The 21,144-nt window shown below is 44.6% G+C and overlaps 1 protein-coding gene across 1 annotated transcript in view; it reads left to right on the top strand.

Moving 5' to 3' along the window:
- The first annotated feature begins 5,827 nt into the window (after positions 1–5,827).
- The window catches only part of LOC147013604 (nucleotide-binding oligomerization domain-containing protein 2-like), a 29,955-nt gene continuing 14,638 nt past the window's right edge, over positions 5,828–21,144 (top strand). The window contains 2 exon segments of the mRNA XM_085853488.1: positions 5,828–6,158; positions 17,181–17,243. Of these exon segments, the coding sequence (XP_085709614.1) occupies positions 6,020–6,158; positions 17,181–17,243 (202 nt within the window). The 5' untranslated portion in view covers positions 5,828–6,019.

The following is a 21,144-nucleotide window of genomic DNA, read 5'->3' as shown; positions in this document are numbered from 1 at the left end:
CGTGTTTTTATTATTTTATTTTATGCTGGTCTGTATACTTCCCTCCTTTTGGATTGTTGGCGTGGCTTATTATTCCTTCTGGGAGTTTAGCGACTTTGTAATTTATAGTCATATTTATTGGACAAATCTATGTTTTATATTAAATCCCAACACCTCTCCCCCAATTTTTATTTGTTCGATTTAATTATCTATTTATTTAAATTGCCGGATGCTGAGATCAGCTTGATGGGCCTTTTAAGGGAAAATTCACAATTTGCGTTGACATTAATCCCTTAGCTAAAGTATGGAAATGATGTACTCGGTGAAGTTTTATTTGTTTACCCATTTTCTGCAAACCAACTTTATTTGTTGGGTGATCGCTCGACTACTGTTTTTCTCAGGTTTTCCGTCTGTCTGTATGTATGTAATGCACAGCTCTGGAGGCCAGAGGAGTCAAACGATTTTGATGAAACTTGACTGGTAGGTTCATACCAGGATGGAGTTGTATGCTTTTGAGCACCGTTGCTATGGACGCCACCGTTGCCTAGCAACAGGACTTTGAAATTTTTGAAAATATCCGAAAAAAAAAATTCATAAATCAAAAATCTGCTTCCGCGCTTTTATGCGCACTATAATCAACCTCTTTGTCAAAATTTTTCAGCCCAATCCATCAAAAACTGTAGGACTAGTATGCAATTATATGGCGACCACCCATGTCGCCTACTGGCTTGTTGGGTGGTCGCAAGATTACCGTTATTCTCAGGTTTTCCGTCTGTCTGTATGTATGTAATGGACAGCTCTGGAGGCCAGAGGAGTCAACCGATTTTGATGAAACTTGACTGGTAGGTTCATACCAGGATCTAGTTGTATGCTTTTGAGCAACGTTGCTATGGACGCCACCGTTGCCTAGCAATGGGACTTTGAAATATTTGAAAAATCCCCCCCAAAAATATCGAAAATCTAAAATCGGCTTCCGCGCTTTTATACGCACTATAATCAACCTCTTTGTCAAAAGATTTCAGCCCGATCCGTCAAAAACTATATGACTAGTATGTAATTATATAGTGACCACCCATGTCGCCTACCGGCTTGTCTGTTTGTATGTAATGGGCAGCTCTGGAGGCCAAAGGAGTCAACCGATTTTGATGAAACTTGACTGGTAGGTTCATACCAGGATGTAGTTGTATGCTTTTGAGCACCGTTGCTATGGACGCCACCGTTGCCAAGCAACGGGACTTTGAAATTTTTGAAAATATCCGAAATTTTTTTTCGTAAATCAAAAATTGGCTTCCGCGCTTTTATGCGCACGGTAATCAACCTCTGTGAAAAATTTTCAGCCCGATCTGTCAAAAACTGTAGGGCTCGTATGCAATTATATAGCGACCACCCATGTCGCCTCCCGGCTTGTTGGGTGGTCGCAAGATTACCGTTATTCTCAGGTTTTCCGTCTGTCTGTATGTATGTAATGGATAGCTCTGGAGGCCAGGGGAGTCAACCGATTTTGATGAAACTTGACTGGTAGGTTCATACCAGGATGTAGTTGTATGCTTTTGAGCACCGTTGCTATGGACGCCACCGTTGCCAAGCAACGGTACTTTGAAATTTTTGAAAATATCCGAAAAAAAAATTCGTAAATCAAAAATTGGCTTCCGCGCTTTTATGCGCACTATAATCAACCTCTTTGAAAAATTTTCAGCCCGATCTGTCAAAAACTGCACGACTGGTATGCAATTATATAGCGACCACCCATGCCGCCTACCAGCTTGTTTTTAATACATGTTTTGAGGTTCGTGGGAGAGCAAAGTTTCCAGAATCTTGCTGTGTCATATTTGTATTCTCTAAACAGTTACAGAACTTGTTCAAAATGTCCATTGGACTTGGTCAGCCGGTGTGGCCTCAATCATTCCACAAGCATAAATATGACGATTTGGCCTTGTGTCCAGGCACTTTCCTCTCCACTCTGCTTTCTCTCCATTCCTTTTCTCACCATCTCTCTTTTATTTTCTACTGAGGCTCGTGGAAGAGCTGTAACACATCACGCACCCACATGTCTGCAAATACATGAGACAACATTGGATTTTACGTCGGGCAAACACAGCCACTGAGTTTGGTGGAAGTGACGTCTCTTCCCATAATCTTCCCAGAGATCATACAGTGTTTCGTTCCAGATTGTATTCGCGAATTCGTCATTCCTGCCGCATCTATCATTTTCTTAAGGAACCAAATATTAAGCAATGGTGGATTGAACAAGTAATATGATTTATCGCTTTTATTCGTCTCCCGTCTCTTCCTGTGCTGTAGTTCTGCAGAAATGCATGTAAACGGCATTTTCTAACATTTTTTTTTTCTTCCACTACCTGAGCATTTACACACTTAATTTTTTTTTTCAAAAGAATCGTTGATTAACTTCAAAATCATAGGCAATAACTACTTTTTTTAATTTATTATAAATGATGGACCTTGGCAGGTCCATAACCAGACTCGACCATTCTCGAGGAATGATGTATCAAGAGTTTATTGAAGTGTCCTCGGGTCCATTATCGGTCTGGGCGGGTGGGTAGGGGCGGCATCGTGGCTCGGTTTGTCTTATGCCCCAAGGGTGGTTTGCATTTTTGTAAGAATCGGCCTTTGACATGCTTTACGATTGCCGTACAAAAGATTCGTGTTTGTGTGAATACGCCCGTCTGATGTTGGTGATGGATGTCATGACAAAATTTTCAATGTCAAACTCGGGATTCCGATCCAATTCCCAGCAAAAAAAAAAAAAAAAATCACAGTGACACAAACCATGACTGGTAAGGGCCTGCTTATGCACGACATACTTGCATATCTATAGATCTACATGCTGTAACATGCAGTACGTACTTGTAGATATTCTTGCTGTGCACATGTGACGTGATTAATTTGGTGATGAGTGTTGTGAAAGGCTCATTTCAGGGATCGTCTTCTTGCGTATGGCTGCTTGGCTCCTGGGTAGCTATCATTTTGTTGGAGCACAATTGCGCCGCTGTTGCTGTGCCCCGATACCAGTACAGTACGCTGGTACTCGTTTCACGAACCTCAGAAGAATGACAGGTTGAGTCAACCCAACTTGGTATTAATTCAACAGTCTAGCAGGATATAAACTCAGGACCCTAAGATCCCAAGCCAGCCACCCGAGCCACGAAGCCAACACCAGTCTTTTAGCAGAGATAGAGAGAGACAGACACAGCTACCCCTCCTGCACACTCACCAGTCACCATGCTCTGTGCACCATTTGCCTTGTGGCCTGCGGACATGCCTTAACAGCGTAGCCTTCAAGTTCGGCTGCTTCTTGGCTTCAACAGAGGATGGATGCAGAAGCAAATTGTGAGGTGGGGTTGTTTAACGGCTGTTGAAAAGATCATGCTTTTGGATGAGGGATAATCTGAGATGCTGGTGAACAGCTTGGTAAGAATGATATTGAAGAGAATGTGGAAGTTGGTTCCACAGGAGAGGGAAAAAAAAAATGAGGAACAAATGAGTGGAGGTGAGCAGTGGTTCTGGATTTCCGCAGTTTTACAAGGGGGGAGGGTGCTGGAGCGCTCTGCAAATACCTGATGGGGGACGAAGCACGGAGAGGGCAGAAGATACAAGACTAAAATGGAGGCAAAAGAAGACAGAGACCACCACCCTGTTGGCGATGCCAATGTGATAGGCCCATACTCAGCTTCCTCATGGGAGATTCAAATGATCTTGAAAGCTTTGGTTTCCATGGTGTCATGTTGTGAGGCAGGGCAGCCAGCCTAGAGGGGAGAGTAGTACTCCATCAAGCTGTGGATGAAAGCTTTGAAGGTGGATAGGAGCTCAGGTGTGCCAAGGAAGGACTTTGCACGATGGAGGATGCCCAGTCGGTGACCGGCTTTGGAGGACAACTTTGAAATGTTGTTTCACGAAGAGAGATCATGGCTGAAAGAGAGACCCAGGAGTTTGAATGACAACTTCCTCAAGAGGCCATGTCCATGTATGTGACAGGTCTCCGTGTGTGTAACGTCTCTCTCTCTCTCTCTCTCTCTCTCTCTCTCTCTCTCTCTCTCTCTCTCTCTCTCTCTCTCTCTCTCTCTCTCTCTCTCTCTCTCTCTCTCTCTCTCTCTCTCTCTCTCTCTCTCTCTCTCTCTCTCTCTCTCTCTCTCTCTCTCTCTCTCTCTCTCTCTCTCTCTCTCTCTCTCTCTCTCTCTCTCTCTCTCTCTCTCTCTCTCTCTCTCTCTCTCTCTCTCTCTCTCTCTCTCTCTCTCTCTCTCTCTCTCTCTCTCTCTCTCTCTCTCTCTCTCTCTCTCTCTGTGTGTGAAATGATGACTCAATCAAACTGGTTCCTTATTCTCGTGTTATTATATTTTCATTTCTGCTTTAGTTTTCCTGTTTAATTTTTTCTCATCACTTTCTTGTTTTGTTCCTTTGTTGCCCTAGTTTATATTATGAGGTTGAAAAGTTTATGGAAGTTAAAACCCAGAAGGAGATTTAAAAAAAAAAACTATATTTTTTTATGATTCAACCTTGCATCAATTTCACTTCAGTTTAACCATTTTTGTGGAACAGAATATACAGGACGACAGGATGGCTGAGAGGTACACACACTCTTCTGGTTCATAGTTCCTGACCCATGGGGACCAACACACGTCTCATAACCGTCCCTCTCAGTTCCAGTCGATGCATTGAAATCCCCCAAGACTAGAAGTGTATCTCGTCGGGGGCACTGATCAACCAGAGACTCGAGTGTGGCACGGAATGCGTCTTTCATGGTGAGATCACTCGCCTCAGTCGGAGCATAAACAGAGACCAGGGAAACGACACCCAAGGAGTGACGAATCCTTGGTCTCATAATACGCTCGTTGACCGGTGTTACCTCAATTATCATTGGAGTCAGCTTATTGGACACAGCTACACCAACTCCTTGGGTATGGTAACCATCAGAGCGACCAGACCAATAGTAGGTGTAACCACCCGCCATGATCTCGCCACAATCGAGTCTCCGAACCTCAGAGAGAGCTGCAATCCCGATGTCCAAACGCTTGAACTCAGATGGTAACAGAGACATGTGATCATCCTCTCTTAGGGATAGGACACTCCAGGCACACACACAAAGGGACCGCCCCAGGTTAACCCAAGGAGACCACCGTCTGGTGGATGACACCTCAGCACCACTCCGACACACTCTACCGCAATCTGGCGCGGGAATGTTACCCCGTGGTTTCCCTCCTATCATCAAAGATTGGGGGTCCCGAAGGCTTTGCCCCAATCCCATCCTCCGGTGAGCTGCCTTGTGAAGGGAAGCTGAACAGGAGGTACTCCCATGGAGTGGGTTTTCAGATGTTTTTGTGTTTTACGGTGGTCGGAGTGCAAATCCTGCCACCAACCTCCTAATAAGAAGGAACCCAACTGCTGGAGGACGTCCGCAGACACAGTTGGGCACTAGATATGGATGGTCGTTGGCTCACAAGGAGCTCCTCCCCCCTTTGACAGGTTTTGTTCTTCATCCTGCTGGATGTCCATATCATACACCCTCCTCACCAAGAAACTTGGTACAGGAGACGGTTTCGTCGCCGACAAACCCGACCATGGAACAGGTTAGTACAGGTTTACATGATACCTGTCGCAAGTCACAGATCTGATTTGGCCGAACCTGACCACTCCACACCACACCCTTCTCTCTGCAAGTACGTATTAAATAGACTCCCTTTCGTGTAATCGTGTCGATGTTTAAAATTTTCACCTTGAAACACATTCAAGTTCATGACGGCGACGTCAACTTTCAAACCTGGGAATAAACGTCATCGAGGACGGTCAGGCGAATAGTGGGCGTGGCCTGCTTCGGAATTCCCGATGACGTCAGTGGCAACATTTCGCGGCAAGGCGAGACACGCCCCACGCAGGGTGAACATTCCACCGTTGGAATCGTCGTGGGAACTCCGGACGCGGCGAACATCGAGCAAATGAAATTGGGGTCTCGGGTTTGTAATTTGGAGGAGACGATCTTTAAAACCTCCCACATCGGAGTGTAGCGGTACTGATTAAATTAACGGCCATGGATATGGAGAGGGGGACGGAATTCGGAGGCGCGGAACTGGAAACGTCGCAGGAAGCAGACGATGTGAGGACGTTACAAGTGTTCAACATGCTGGATTGTCAGGACGTCACAGTGAGCCCACCTGGTGCTTATCCACGTAAGTGCAATTATGGACAAGTACAATTTCATGGAGCACGTGATGAGCGATGGAGTGGAAATTGTACTCACGACAGATCCGAACTCCGTACATTTATTACGTACGCAAATGGTGAAATTATTACCCCCTCTCCTGTCCTGTACCATATATTATGAGTGAGGAGTGCAGCATCACTTCACTTATGGGAATATGAAGGGGGGGTGGGGAGTGAGGAGGAAGGGGGTTTGGGAGGAGGGCAATGTTAAGGGAGGAGTTCTCGACTTGCGTTTGGTGGTGGGACTTGTGGAGAAGGGGGATAGTACAGGATTGAATGAAATGAGGTACGTTAAAACAGCATGTTAACGCAGCATGCGGAGACTGCCAGGAGATTCCATGGTGGGTGGAGAGGGGAAGGCAGGGTGAGGGGAAGGGAATGGCAAACAGCGCAAGGGGAATGAAAGGCAAGGGCGATAAAATATACCGAAACAGCAAAATTTACTTTTTAACTATTAGTTTTATATAAAACCGGGCAAGAGCATTTAAAACCCACGCTGTCTACCTGGCAAAGGCCTGCCTACATGCATGCATGCTCGTACAAGCATCGACCTTTCCACCCCTCTGAACAGCTCACCCTAAAGTCAGAACTGCTGCTCACTTCAGATCTGGAGGTTAAATTTTGTTACTCTGCTTAGTTTAAGAGATTTTCAAGGTTATGGCATGTGCAAAAATGAAATAAAGCCACGAATGCTGGCGTCTCCGGGTGTTTATAAACATTGCAAGGTACACAGCGATTCATAGCTATGACGAACAGACATTCGATAACATGAGTGAGGAAAGTGGAAACGACAACTTCATCGTTAAGAAATTGTTGCGGCCTGTTCCAAGTCAAGGTGAGGTTGAGCAGGCCAAAAAAATTGGTGGCTTCAGACCCCAGCGAGGTTACCCAGGATATGCCTTAAGACCCCAAAGAGTGAAGTAGCCGAGGATACACCTGATAAAGGATATAATTAAATAAGGCCGTTAAAGAGCAGGTTTTGGGTCGCTGATGACATCGCGTGATTCGAAGGTTGTAAGCACATTAATAATCGTTGGGCAATTATTTTCTTCCATTTGAAACTCAAAATATGCTAAAATTAACTTATAAGTCAAAACTTTTGTCAGTGATCGAAAAACAGTCCGGAAGTTACCGAAGATGCTATGACGTCACGTTCTCCGAAAACTTCGTGAACATTCGGAAACAGCGTGTGAACAATGGCGAGATGCGAATCAGAGAGTGATTTCAGCGGCGATGAAATTGAGTGTTTTCATTCCGATATTGCCGAGGACGAGTCGGAGGATGATGGGAATTTATACTATGGAGTTCCTGGCCCTGACCAATATAAATTTGAGCCACTTGCAAGTGCAAGAAAACTGCCTATTTTGTGTACAAGTGGCAGGACTGACTGCCAGCTCAGAGTGGACGGAAACCTCCCGTGGAGCAGAAAGGCTAAAGCTCGCTTGATCTTGATTTTCAGTACGAATACAGACCGTGAAAGCGTGGCCTCGGGATCCTTTTGACTTTTTGGGTTTTAAGCAAGAGGCGTCAGAAAAGTTACCACAGGGATAACTGGCTTGTGGCGGCAAAGCGTCAATAGCGACGTCGCTTTTTGATCCTTCGATGTCGGCTCTTCCTATCATTGCGAAACAGACTTCGCCAAGCGTTGGATTGTTCACCCACTAACAGGGAATGTGAGCTCGCAAGAATAAGGTAAGTTTGGTGCAATTTGAGTTTTTATTCTTCAAGTTATGAATGTTTCAAGTTGAGGGCACCTGGCACGTATGGCCGCAGGCGCCTTGGCTAGATCTAGGCCGCGGCGCTTTTTTCCACAAAGATGAGGTTTAAAAATCATTTTTCATCCCGATAAAGGTTATCATCACATGCCTGACTTGTTGAGCTGTCGGATTATGTAAAGATTGTTCGTGGATGGGTGAATATTGCGGTTTTATGACTTTGACAAAATAATTTTAAATAATGCCTTGAATTCCTGTGGTGAATTGAGATTTTTGCTTCGATCGACGTTGCGGGTTCGTTTTAAAGTCGATTAAAATTCTGTTTTCGGTTTTTGCAGTCGCTTCGGATGCTTAACACTCGGTAGTTGTGAAGTTTGTAAAATTCCGATGTTTTATAAGGTTTATGTTCGATGGCGCGCAGGGCCTTAGGCGCCTTGACTAGATGTTAGGCCGCAGCGCTTTTTCCACAAAGATATTGTTTAAAAGGCAGGGAAAATTCGCCCGTTTTGTTTGTACAAATCTTATCCACTGCCAGCGAATGTTTGATTCCTTCGGGAATCGGTGGGAGCGATTACCCGTTTTCCAGCCATTTTCGCAAAACATGAGGACACACGTACGAGGCATGATGTACAAATATCCAAATAACTTTGTTCTACAATAATTCAAAATAAAAAGGATAATATAGACAGTTGCAAGCTCAAAAAAAGCGAAAGAACGGCCTGCTCAACTGGACACTTCTTCAATGAGCGAGTGAGCTTCCGATTTGTTTTGGAGAACGTGACGTCACTATCCATATATGGGCACGCGGCTGTTTTTTTTCAACGGCCTCGAGAAATAACAACTTCGGAGTTAAATTTCATCAATTTTCCCAATAGTTAGGCAACCACAATAGTTTGCATCGAACTATTTAATGCACATATAATCATATTGATAAATTTTCAGAACATGTTTGGTGACCCGCAACCTGCTCTTTAATAATGTTCAAAAGGAGTGTTTTAATTAACCCAAACACCTAATTTTCATTCTTGCACTTCCTTGGAGTTTTCTTGGTATGCATGCAAAGTTTCAGGCTGCTAGGTTTTATAGTTTTGGAGTTATGGAGGAGACACACACACACACACACACACACACACACACACACACACACACACACACACACACAGTCATTACACACACACACACACACACACACACACACAAGTGCCAATAGTAGGGTCATATCCAGGACTCCTGTGACCATGGAGAGCATAAGTTTGTTTGAGGATGGATTTTGGTACTTTGGGGTATTTAGAAAAGAATGAGCTCCTATGCCCCTCCCAAAAGTGTGGGCTCTCTCCACCAGAGGGCAAAATCCAAAATGGCCACATGAATTTACATGAATTCTGTAAATTTAAAATTAACATACAGGCTTGAATTTTGAAGTGTCTTTTTGACGACAAATTAATTCCAGGTGTTACTTTCCCATTTTGAGGTCATCGTCAGACCTGAAAATATGATCTAGGTTGTTTCTAACTCATTTTTATGGTCATTTTTGCAGCTCATCCATCATTCAGCTCATGTGTTTCATCATTAATCTTATTGTTGGTGATGCACTTGAGCCAGCAGCAATGATGGTATCGTATCTCAGCTGCAAATGGGTCAGGTGTGGCGTCAATCAGTTTGAGAATGCGATCTCTCATGTCCATGTCGTCTAGTAACACTGTATGCTGATTTAAACACATTCCAAGCCTTTTCTTGATTTAGAAGATACAAAGTATTTAATTTCCGTCCAGGATGCTTTTTGTCTTCTGGACGCATGCACCAGACATAAGTTTTTATCATGTAGATGCCCTATACTGGAACGTTTCGGTGAAGGAGCTGGAAGGGGATCAGCAGCAGCAGATTTCGGGGTCTCGGACGCAGACGTAGATTCACTGCACATACAGGAAAAAAAAAAACAATGAGGTATTGAGTTCATGTGTGGTGGTAACAAGTAGCAAACACAAGATCAATTGAGGAAATCCAAACCCAATAAAACAGCAGGGTTGATCAAAGAGGCAAATGCAGACCCAACAAATGAAGTTCAATTGTCAAAATTTTGCACCTCCAATTATGCATAAAAATGCGCAAGTGTAAAGAAAACATGAAACCAACAAACTCAACGAAATAAAATAGTGAGCAGGAACTAGTGTGAACAAATAAGCAGGAAGTGTTCTCCAAGCACAAATGGCAGAAAAGATCAGGGCAAAACAAGGCCAACGCAGTATTTAAAGACTGCCTGTAGAACTGCAACTTTAGGGGTTACCTGCTTTGTTCACTATATGCAGATTTTCGCTTTTCAGCTTGCTGGAGCTTTCTCTTGCTTGAAATAGACAGGTAACATTCCTTGTGCATGTAAAGACCTTTGTGTCCCCTTTCCCAGTTGACACTCTCATACACCATGCCAAACCTATCTAGCCCCCTCCAAATTAGCTGCTTTTCACGCAAGCTTTGCCACTTTCCACTGGAAATCCCATCAAGTGAGTCTTCCTGATCAATATGATCACCACATTGAGGAGGGGGGTTGCTACTTCTGCGACTGGTTGATTCTTCAGACATATTCGTCTGAACTCAGTTAATTCTGTTACTCAACAGTTGTGATGTGATGACTGATCAGTTGTAGTGGTAGTCGGTGGTCTTTTGCGAGCACAAATCCAATGATCCTGTGACAAAATAAACAGCATAATTACTATAATAGTAAAAAGCTACACGATTTTGGAAGGTGGGACATATTCAAATATTCAATATGGCCGTTGGCAGCCATCTTGAATTTCATGTTAAAGATTACTGCAAAATGAGAAAATAACCACTCAAATGGAATCCTAGTCATTATATTAGTAAAAAAAAAAAGACACTTATTTAATGTCTGTATTTTTTGGGGGATTTGGGATTTTGCCCTCTGGTGGTTAGCCCACACTTTTGGGAGGGGCATAGGAGATCATTCTTTTCTAAATACCCCAAAGTACCAAAATCCATCCTCAAACGAACTTATGCTCTCCATGGTCACGGGAGTCCTGAGTATGACCCGACTAAAGTTCCGTTATGGTAATACAGTTTATATACGTTCACACGCATAAAATACATAAAAACGACAAACACAAAGATTTACCTTGAAACAGAGTTCTTTGAAAGAGGAATTCAAGTGGGAAATATATATCAAGGTACAGAATACAGAATGTCGGTGTATCCTCTGTGCCTTCGCAGCTCGATCATGGCAAACACCTGGTCGGATGGACCTTATTGTTTTTATATATGTATCGAAGTGAGGAGTGGATTATATTGTTGCAGACCCGGGGTCGGGGCGAGGAAGACCACGAGGGGTGAGCTCCGTACTGTTCCCACCAGACTCTCTGGAATCGCAGGCCGTCGCACGGGAATAACTTCGTGATGCGGCGGGTCGCTAATCGACTGTGAACGACAATAACTCGACCGCGTGACTTGGGGTCCTCCGTCTGATACCGTTTTCATTCAGGTCACATGGTTTAATTACCAGGGCACGCCCTCTGTACGCACTTGCTCAAACGGCCTCGCAATACCAGATCAGATGCAGCCGAGCGTAACTGCCAAGAACATACCGGTTCGGGAACAGATCGTTGGGGGATAACGTCCCGGCGAGACAAGAGTGCAAACCATGCTGGACCAATGAAGGAAAAGATGAAAACGAGCTGGGAACATTTCCACACAAGCATTTATTTACAATGGCAAGGAGAGGTGGCACAGTGAATTGGGTTTATTGGTATGAAAGCAAGGGATTTGTGGAATGTGGAAAAAGGCAAGCAATTTTACAAAAGAGGACACAACAGACTTATCTTGTTAAAACTTCTACAATTTTAACTTAAAGTAGGATGGGCGCCATCTCACACACACACACACACACACACACACACACACACACACACACACACACACACACACACACACACACACACACACACACACACACACACACACACACACACACACACACACACACACACACACACACACACACACACACCTGAGGAAGGTTACATATAGCCCAGAGAGAAAAAGAGAAGATGAGGATAAACGGCCTCGCAATACCTGGCGCGGTTGGCAGACCAACACAACCCAGTTTCCTTAAGGAGAGGTAGGAGGGAGGAAGACTGGTATCGTAGGTATGGGAGTGGGCGAGGTGGTGTAGTGCAATATGCGGGGTGCAGTGTCGTGCCAGAGGGAAATGGGATTGCAAGTCAGTAATGATGCTCTTTTGTGCGTCCAAAGGAGACGGGATAGAGGGGTGGAAAGAGAGAGGAGAGAGATGCGTGAGGCAAAAGATCCTTAACCTAGTCGTGTATAGGTCTGTTAGTGTAGCGTGTACCTCCGTGGGACACTCTGCCTGAGTGTTCCCACCTCGAGATGTGGTGCGTTATCTCCGGCTTCATCACTTTGCCGGGGCTCATGGCAATGTGCGCTCCGCACTGGTCCTCAAGAAGGAGCACGTCCTTGCAATCTATCACCAACCATGAGTGAAGGGCAAAGACAACGAAGAGCTGAGAGGAGCAGAGAATAAGGGGGCAAAGAAGAGAGTGAATGGCTCCGTGCTCCATACTTTAAAAAGCCCCGGGTGAAGGGTGGGGTGACAATTCGAAAACGACATGCTGTAACCCGAATTCTGCCTCTCTATTGGACCACAGCAGCCCAAGCCACGCCCTTCCAGGCTTCAGAGCCGGAAACGGTCTCATTTGCCCATCCGGCTCGACACGACCCGGAGCTCTAGACTCAACATAGGGGATGAGCCGGCACCCTGGCCCTGAATATGCTCCAAGTGCAGTCTGAATGCCGAATAGCAATGCACACCTGCCACCCACGGGCCCCTCTTATGAGCCAAAATGCACACCAAGACCCCGTACCAAACTCCCGGATCGCCCTTCCCGCGACCCCTCCTCGCCGCCCCTGTCTTGCCGTGTTTTGGTGACTGGACGAGGGTCGTATCAATCCAGCGTGCTCACCTGGGACATCCCCGGCGAGATGGGGTCGAGCTATTAACATCCATTGCTCGTCCCCGTATCGCGCGGTCCGAGGACAGACCGAGTCTTGCAGCACTCCTCTGTATAGTAGCAAATTGTAGCGATGCAGAGGTACGAGGGGTGCAGGAATATTTTTCCCGTGTGCAGGAGGCGTTTGCGGTTGAAGTGGTGAGGTTTGGTAAGCAAGGTAAGACGCCGGTTGGAAATTGGCACGCAGATTTGAATACATTAATGGCGTGTGAGGCACGTGCGGTGTCGTGTGTGGTGTGCTTTATTGGTTCCCAGCCACGGGAGGGATTGTAGTTTGCTTATTGCTCATCAGATTTTGCATGGCGTGTTTGTTTGCTTGCTTGTTTGATTTGTACCATGGCTCAAAGGAAAGGGTTGATTAGAAATCAGAATAAGAGACAGAGGTATATTTAGTAGACCGAACTGTAAAACCCACGCAACGCACTTCGTCCCGTTAAGCCACTAGACATGAGGGGAAGGTCTAACTGCACGAAGGCTAACAAAATAACTGCCTGGGTATCAATGCATGTTGGGTGCCATTGCCTTAGAGACGTGTGGTTTTGTAGAACCGCAACAGTATTAAAAGGAGATTGCACAAAAGGTTCAACAAAACGATGTCCCGGAAAAATAAAATTGCACATTTTCAGCGGACGAGACGCCTCCCGAGGCACCCACCGCACGGCTCAACAAAGGCGGAAACGTACGTCTGTCGAATCGATGTTCCATTGAGAGCATGAGTACTTTGACCGAAACGAACAACTAAGCAGCTTGGAGAGCGCTCGCCAAGTGGCTTAAGCACTCAAGCAAGCACTCCAACAAAACGGTTGATAAGAAACGGCTTGCTTGGCACGCGATTAGCAATCACCGAACCGTCATATTAAACACTAGAAAATACCATCCGTCGCTTTGCTGATGGTGATACTAAAGGGGGAGGGAGAAGAAGAGGGAGAGAGAGAGAGCAGGGAGAGTGAAAAGGAGGAGAGGGTGGGGGAAGGGAAGACAGTGTGAGGTGAGAGGAAGGGAAAGCAAACGTCCGATCATACTATAAATATGGTCCAGAGACAAACTCCCGTCCAGACATAAACACCGCCCAGATGTATCCGGAGCCAAGCTGGCCAGAGACAAACACTGCCCAGACACGTCCAGAGACGAACTCCCATCCGGACATAAACACCGCCCAGACACGTCCGGAGACAAACTCTGCCTGAAGACAAGCACCATCCAGACATATGTCCGGAGAGAGAGAGAGAGAGAGAGAGAGAGAGAGAGAGAGAGAGAGAGAGAGAGAGAGAGAGAGAGAGAGAGAGAGAGATAGAGATAGAGATAGAGATAGAGATAGAGATAGAGATAGAGATAGAGACAGAGACAGAGATAGAGATAGAGATAGAGATAGAGATAGAGATAGAGATAGAGAAAGAGAGAGGGAGATAGGGAGATAGAGAGATAGAGAGATAGAGAGATAGAGAGATAGAGAGATAGAGAGATAGAGAGATAGAGAGATAGAGAGAGAGAGAGAGAGAGATAAAGAGGGATATAGAGAGGGATATAGAGAGAGGGAGAGAGAGAGAGATAGAGAGGGATATAGAGAGATGGAGATATAGATATATATATATATATATATATATATATATATATATATATATATATATATATATATATATATATATATATATATATATATATATATATAGGTGGGTGTAGGGGAGTTAGCAGAGAGAATGTTACACTTTATGAACAACACACACACACACACACACACACACACACACACACACACACACACACACACACACACAACAATGAAATTTATTAGTATAGATAAGCAAACCTCCAGCAAGGAAAGTAAACATCTAGAGGTAAAGTTAAATGTCATGGGTGGAGATTAGGAAGTGAGATTGCGGTTACAGGATAAATGGGAAATGGTGGCAATTTGGGTCTGCTCCATTTCCTGTCAACAACCGACTATCCATACCCCCTGGTATTTCTGGGTGATTCGTGATAAAAACACCATATATATATATATATATATATATATATATATATATATATATATATATATATATATATATATATATATATATATATATATATATATATCTTCACACAGAGGGCCTACAAAGTTGGTTTTGGGGACCTCACACTGATTCAGGGACCTCACACTCACACCTCACACTAACACCATTGTATTGAAGTATCGTGAGGTGTTGAAACACCTGGCAGGTGGCATGTGCTCCCTTACCGGCCATTGGCTCAACCTGTGTGCAAAGCTTTGCATCTCTGTGCAAGTTTGGCTCTGGAAGCCGCACTGTTGCTGCCGCCCATTGCTTGGAACTGTAAGATCAAGATTTCTGTTGTTCCTTTTGCCTTCATCCTGCCCAGAAACCAATGCACGGAACAGACTTGGAGACTTACTGTTGAGGAGAAAGGCGGAGGCCTAAAATTGTCCTTTGTGCAGATCTCTTATCGACTTAAGATCTTAGGGTCTTGAGTTCGAGCCCCTGTCGGGCCATTGAAATAACACCAGGTGGGTTAACTCAGCCTGTCATCTTTCCGAGGTTGGCAAAATGAGTATCGGCTGATTGGTAACAGGGGTATTGCGTCAGTGGCACAGCTACGTCCCCAGAAAATGATGCAACCAAACAACCACAGGCTGCATACGAATAAATAAATCCTTTGTGTTGTCAATGTGTCTGTGCTGTGTCTGTTTGAACGGATTTATTGCCAATATCTCATTGAAATTCCTTCTTTACAGCCCTGGTTTGTTCGATTTAAAACTGATTAACTATTTGTATTTCCTGATTTCATCATCATCATCATCATCATCATCATCATCATCATCATCATCATCATCATCCGACACAGCGTGTCCCAACGGAGTTTCCTCCTTTGATAACACTCCTCCACTCTTCTCAGTTTCCATTTGTCTAAATGATCCCTTAAAGTCCTGAGACCCTTGTGGAGATGGAAGCAGTTCTTTAACGTGTACATCCTGCCATGCTGTTTGCGGTCTGGCCCGTTTCCTCTTCCCATGAAAACCCAGCACACAAGAGTTCAGGAAGCCAGCCACCATCCATTCGACCAAGTGTCCCAGCTATTGCCTTTGGTGGTGTCGGTGGTGTCCAAAATGTTGTCGTGCAGTTCGGCTCGTTCACTGTCTTTTGTAACGTGCTGAACATTTGTTGCTGAGAATCTTCCTGGGAATCTTCATTCCATCTGAAATGGCATCAACATTCCTCCATTAAAATCCCCCAACACCCAGACTGCACTACCTTACATGGGACATTCCATCTTGAACGACATCAACATTCCTCCATCAAAATTCCCCAACATCCAGACCACACTCCCTCACATGGGACATTCCATCTTGAATGACATCAACATTCCTCCATCAAAATTCCCCAGCACCCAAACCGCACTCCCTTACATGGGACATTCCATCTTGAACGACATCAACATTCCTCCATCAACCTTCCCCAGCACCCAGACAGCACTCCCTTACATGGGACATTCCATCTTGAATGACATCAACATTCCTCCATCAATCTTCGCCAGCACCCAGACAGCACTCCCTTACATGGGACATTCCATCTTGAATGACATCAACATTCCTCCATCAATCTTCGCCAGCACCCAGACCACACTCCCTTACATGGGACATTCCATCTTGAACGACATCAACATTCCTCCATCAATCTTCGCCAGCACCCAGACCACACTCCCTTACATGGGACATTCCATCTTGAATGACATCAACATTCCTCCATCAACCTTCGCCAGCACCCAGACCACGTTCCCAAGTATGATCGGTATAATGAGTGGATTGAGGAGCCTCTTTGATGTTGTTCATACCTATCCATCACACTATTGTCTGAAGTCGTTTGAAGGAATGCAATGCCGGTGCCGTACGTATGTTGACGTATGTCCAACAGTGGTCAATGTGTGTGATCACCGACCGCAAATGCTCGAAGGATGTGACTTGTTCAGGTGAGTAGCCATCGAACTCTGCTTTCTTTAAGCTGATCTCGAGTCCGTCAATGTTTTGATTATTGTTTGACTTTTCATTTCAAATCATGCTTGGTACCCTCCGATAGTCTGTTGATGTAATACCATCGATGTCATCTGTGAACCATGGGTTACTCATCATTCTTCGGTGCACGTTAACACCTCGATCAAAGTGTCACCTGTATCACCTGTATCACCGGTTGCGTTGCATTTGCTCATTACTGAGCCCACCTTGGGCTCGTTCTTCTTTTTGCAGAGATGGTGCAAGTGAATCTGAGCAATTGTCACAACGTCTCCATCCAGCACGTGCCATCGGATCGTGAGTTGAACTGTTTTTACACCCCATGAAGCATGCACATGTCACGATGCTCACCGATTTGAAACCCGATGTCCCGATAATCTCACCCGATGAACCAATTCGTGTTTAACCACCTTGAATCCTCGATTGTCTTGTTTAAATCTTTTTTTTAAATTGTATTTCACATTGAGGTCACTTTCCGAAAAGAAAAAAAAAACTTCTAAAATCATCAATTTTTAACTTAAAAAAGGGCTCGTCCCAGTCACGTGACTTGAAGTAGGTCAAAATGGCCAACTTGGTAAATATCTTCAAAAAAATTTTTCTTCTCTCGACTAACCAGTCAGAATGCCACCAAATTTGGGTTAAAACATTAGGACAGGGTCCAGATAAGCTACAGGTCCAGTGGTCCGATTTTTTTATGAATTGCGTTCTGCAAGTTGAAAAAAAGAAAACGACATAATGTCTGATCTCCAGCTCTTCCATGAGCCTCGACTATATATACAAAATCTCTGTGAACATAAAACTGATTAATAATATTGTTTTTTTTTAGCGAATAGGTGTGTGTTACTAAAATAAATGCTGGGTTGTTAGCAGTGAACAAAATGTTTCTGGAATTAAAGAAAATTAGCTAATATTGACCGTTAATAAACGGTATTGATGTAACACGTACAAGTTGTGTTGTTGAGAGTTGGGGTGACCGAGATGACTTGACTCAAGATGAGACTTGGGATGACTGATGAGATAACTGACTCGAGATGAGAGCTGGGATGACTAATGAGATGACTTGACTCAAGATGAGAGTTGGAATGGCTGATGAGATGACTGACTCGAGATGAGAGTTGGAAGTGACGAGTTCATGACCTGTATCATTTATACAAATGTTCTTTGTAAACATCTGAGTTGGAATGTAATTCCTTTCCCCCAAATGTATGAGGCACGTTCAAAAGTAAAAGTAATGCCTCCAATTATTTTTGTCCAAAACAGGTAAAGGTATTTGAATAAAACAAAGACAGATACCAACATCAATCTTTATTCTACCATGGTGCATATTTATTTCTCAACATAATCACCACTAATGGTCCACACACGTCTGCCAATGTTCAAGTAGTTTTGTGATGATGTCGTGATAGTACTGTGCATGTTGTTGACTTGTCAAGACTGCTCTAAAGAGCTGGTTATCATCATCAGAAAAAAACAAAAGTTGTCCATAAAGGTCTTCCTTAAGTTTGGGGAAGAGATGGAAATCACACGGAGCCAAGTCGGGACAGGTGATCCTTGTGGCGATCCTCCATTGACCATTTTTTACTCTTAGGATCGTAATGAGTCATCCCAGCTCTCATCTCCAGTCATCTCATCAGTCATCTCAACTCTCATCTCCAGTCATCTTGTCAATCATCCCAACTCTCATCTCCAGTCATCTCATCTCCATTTGGTCATCCCAACTCTCATTTTGAGTCAGTCATCCCATCAGTCATCCCAACTCTCATTTTGAGTAGGTCATCCCAACTCTCATTTTGTGTCAATCATCCCATCAGCCATTCCAACTCTCATCTCGCGTCAGTCATCCCATCAGCCATCCCAACTCTCATCCTGAGTCAAGTCATCTCATCAGTCATCCCAACTCTCATATTGAGTCAAGTCATCTCATCAGTCATCCCAACTCTCATATTGAGTCAAGTCATCTCAGTCATCCCAACTCTCATCTCAAGTCAGTTATCTCGTCAGTCATCCCAACTCTCATCTCAAGTCAGTCATCTCATCAGCCATCCCAGCTCTCACCTCAAGTCAGTGATCTCATCAGTGATCTCAGCTCTCATCTCGAGTCAGTCATCTCATCAGTCATCCCAACTCTCATCTTGAGTCAAGTCATCTCAACTCTCATCTCGAGTCAGTCATCTCATGAGTCATCCCAGCTCTCATCTCGAGTCAGTTATCTCATCAGCCATCCCAGCTCTCACCTCAAGTCAGTTATCTCATCAGTCATCCCAACTCTCACCTCAAGTCAGTTATCTCATCTCGAGTCAGTCATCTCATCAGTCATCCAAACTCTGATCTTGAGTCAAGTCATCTCAGTCATCCCAACTCTCATCTCGAGTCAGTCATCGCATCAGTCATCCCAACTCTCATCTTGAGTCGTCATCTCAAGTCACCCCAACTCTCATCTTGAGTCAGTCATCTCATCAGTCATCCCAACCCTCATCTTGAGTCAAGTCATCTCAGTCATCCCAACTCTCATCTCATCAATCACCCCAACTCTCATCTTGAGTCAGTCTTCTCATCAGCCATCCCAGCTCTCACCTCAAGTCAGTTATCTCATCAGTCATGCCAACTCTCATCTCGAGTCAGTCATCTCATCAGCCATTCCAACTCTCATCTTGAGTCAAGTCATCTCAGTCATCCCAACTCTCATCTTGAGTCAGTCATCTCATCAGTCATCCCAACCCTCATCTTGAGTCAAGTCATCTCAGTCATCCCAACTCTCATCTCATCAGTCACCCCAACTCTCATCTTGAGTCAGTCTTCTCATCAGCCATCCCAGCTCTCACCTCAAGTCAGTTATCTCATCAGTCATCCCAACTCTCATCTCAAGTCAGTAATCTCATCAGCCATCCCAGCTCTCACCTCAAGTCAGTTATCTCATCTCGAGTCAGTCATCCCAACTCTCATCTTGAGTCAGTCATCTCATCAGTCATGCCAACTCTCATCCCGAGTCAGTCATCTCATCATCCATTCCAACTCTCATCTCGCGTCAGTCATCCCATCAGCCATCCCAACTCTCATCCTGAGTCAAGTCATCTCATCAGTCATCCCAACTCTCATATTGAGTCAAGTCATCTCAGTCATCCCAACTCTCATCTCGAGTCAGTCATCTCATCAGTCATGCCAACTCTCATCTTGAGTCAAGTCATCTTAGTCATCCTAACTCTCATCTCAAGTCAGTCATCTCATCAGTGATCCCAACTCTCATCTTGAGTCAAGTCATCTCAGTCATCCCAACTCTCATCTCGAATCAGTCATCTCATCAATCATGGCAACTCTCATCTTGAGTCAGTCATCTCATCAGTCATCCTAACTCTCATCTTGAGTCAAGTCATCTCAGTCATCCCAAATCCCATCTCGAGTCGGTCATCTCATCAGTCATCCCAACTTCATCTTGAGTCAAGTCATCTCAGTCACCCCAACTCTCATCTTGAGTCAACCATCCCAACTCTCATCTCGAGTCAGTCATCTCATTAGTCACCCCAACTCTCATCTTGAGTCAAGTCATCTCAGTCATCCCAACTCTCATCTCGAGTGAGTCATCTCATCAGCCATTCCAACTCTCATCTTGAGTCAAGTCATCTCATCAGTCGTCCCAACTCTCATCTTCTGTCAAGTCATCTCAGTCATTCCAACTCTCATCTCGAGTCAGTCATCTCATCAGTCATCCCAACTCTCATCTTGAGTCAAGTCATCTCAGTCATCCCAACTCTCATCTCAAGTCAGTCATCTCATCTCGAATCAGTCATCTCATCAGTCATGCCAACTCTCATCTCGAGTCAGTCATCTCATCAGTCATCCCAGCTCTCAACTCGAGTCAGTCATCTCATCAGTCATCCCAACTCTCATCTTGAGTCAAGTCATCTCAGTCATCCTAACTCTCATCTCGAGTCAGTCATCTCAGCAGTCATCCCAACTCTCATCTCGAGTCAGTCATCTCATCAGCCATCCCAACTCTCATCTCGAGTCAGTCATCTCATCAGTCATCCCAACTCTCACCTTCAATCAGTCATCTCATCAGTCATCCCAACTCCCATGTACAATCAGTAATCACAACTCTCATCTCCAGCGTTTCACATTTCACATCATTGACAACGTTGTGCTGCCCCCTGCCATCTTGACTAACGTAACACTGAGCCAAGTCGGGTCAGAATGAAGAAGA

This window comes from Eptatretus burgeri, chromosome 14 (assembly GCF_056783735.1).
Source record: "Eptatretus burgeri isolate ZD-2024b chromosome 14, Ebu_testis_v1, whole genome shotgun sequence".
NCBI lineage: Eukaryota > Metazoa > Chordata > Myxini > Myxiniformes > Myxinidae > Eptatretus > Eptatretus burgeri.
Note: the sequence above shows the minus strand (reverse complement) of the source record. Positions and strands in the feature narration are given on the sequence as shown.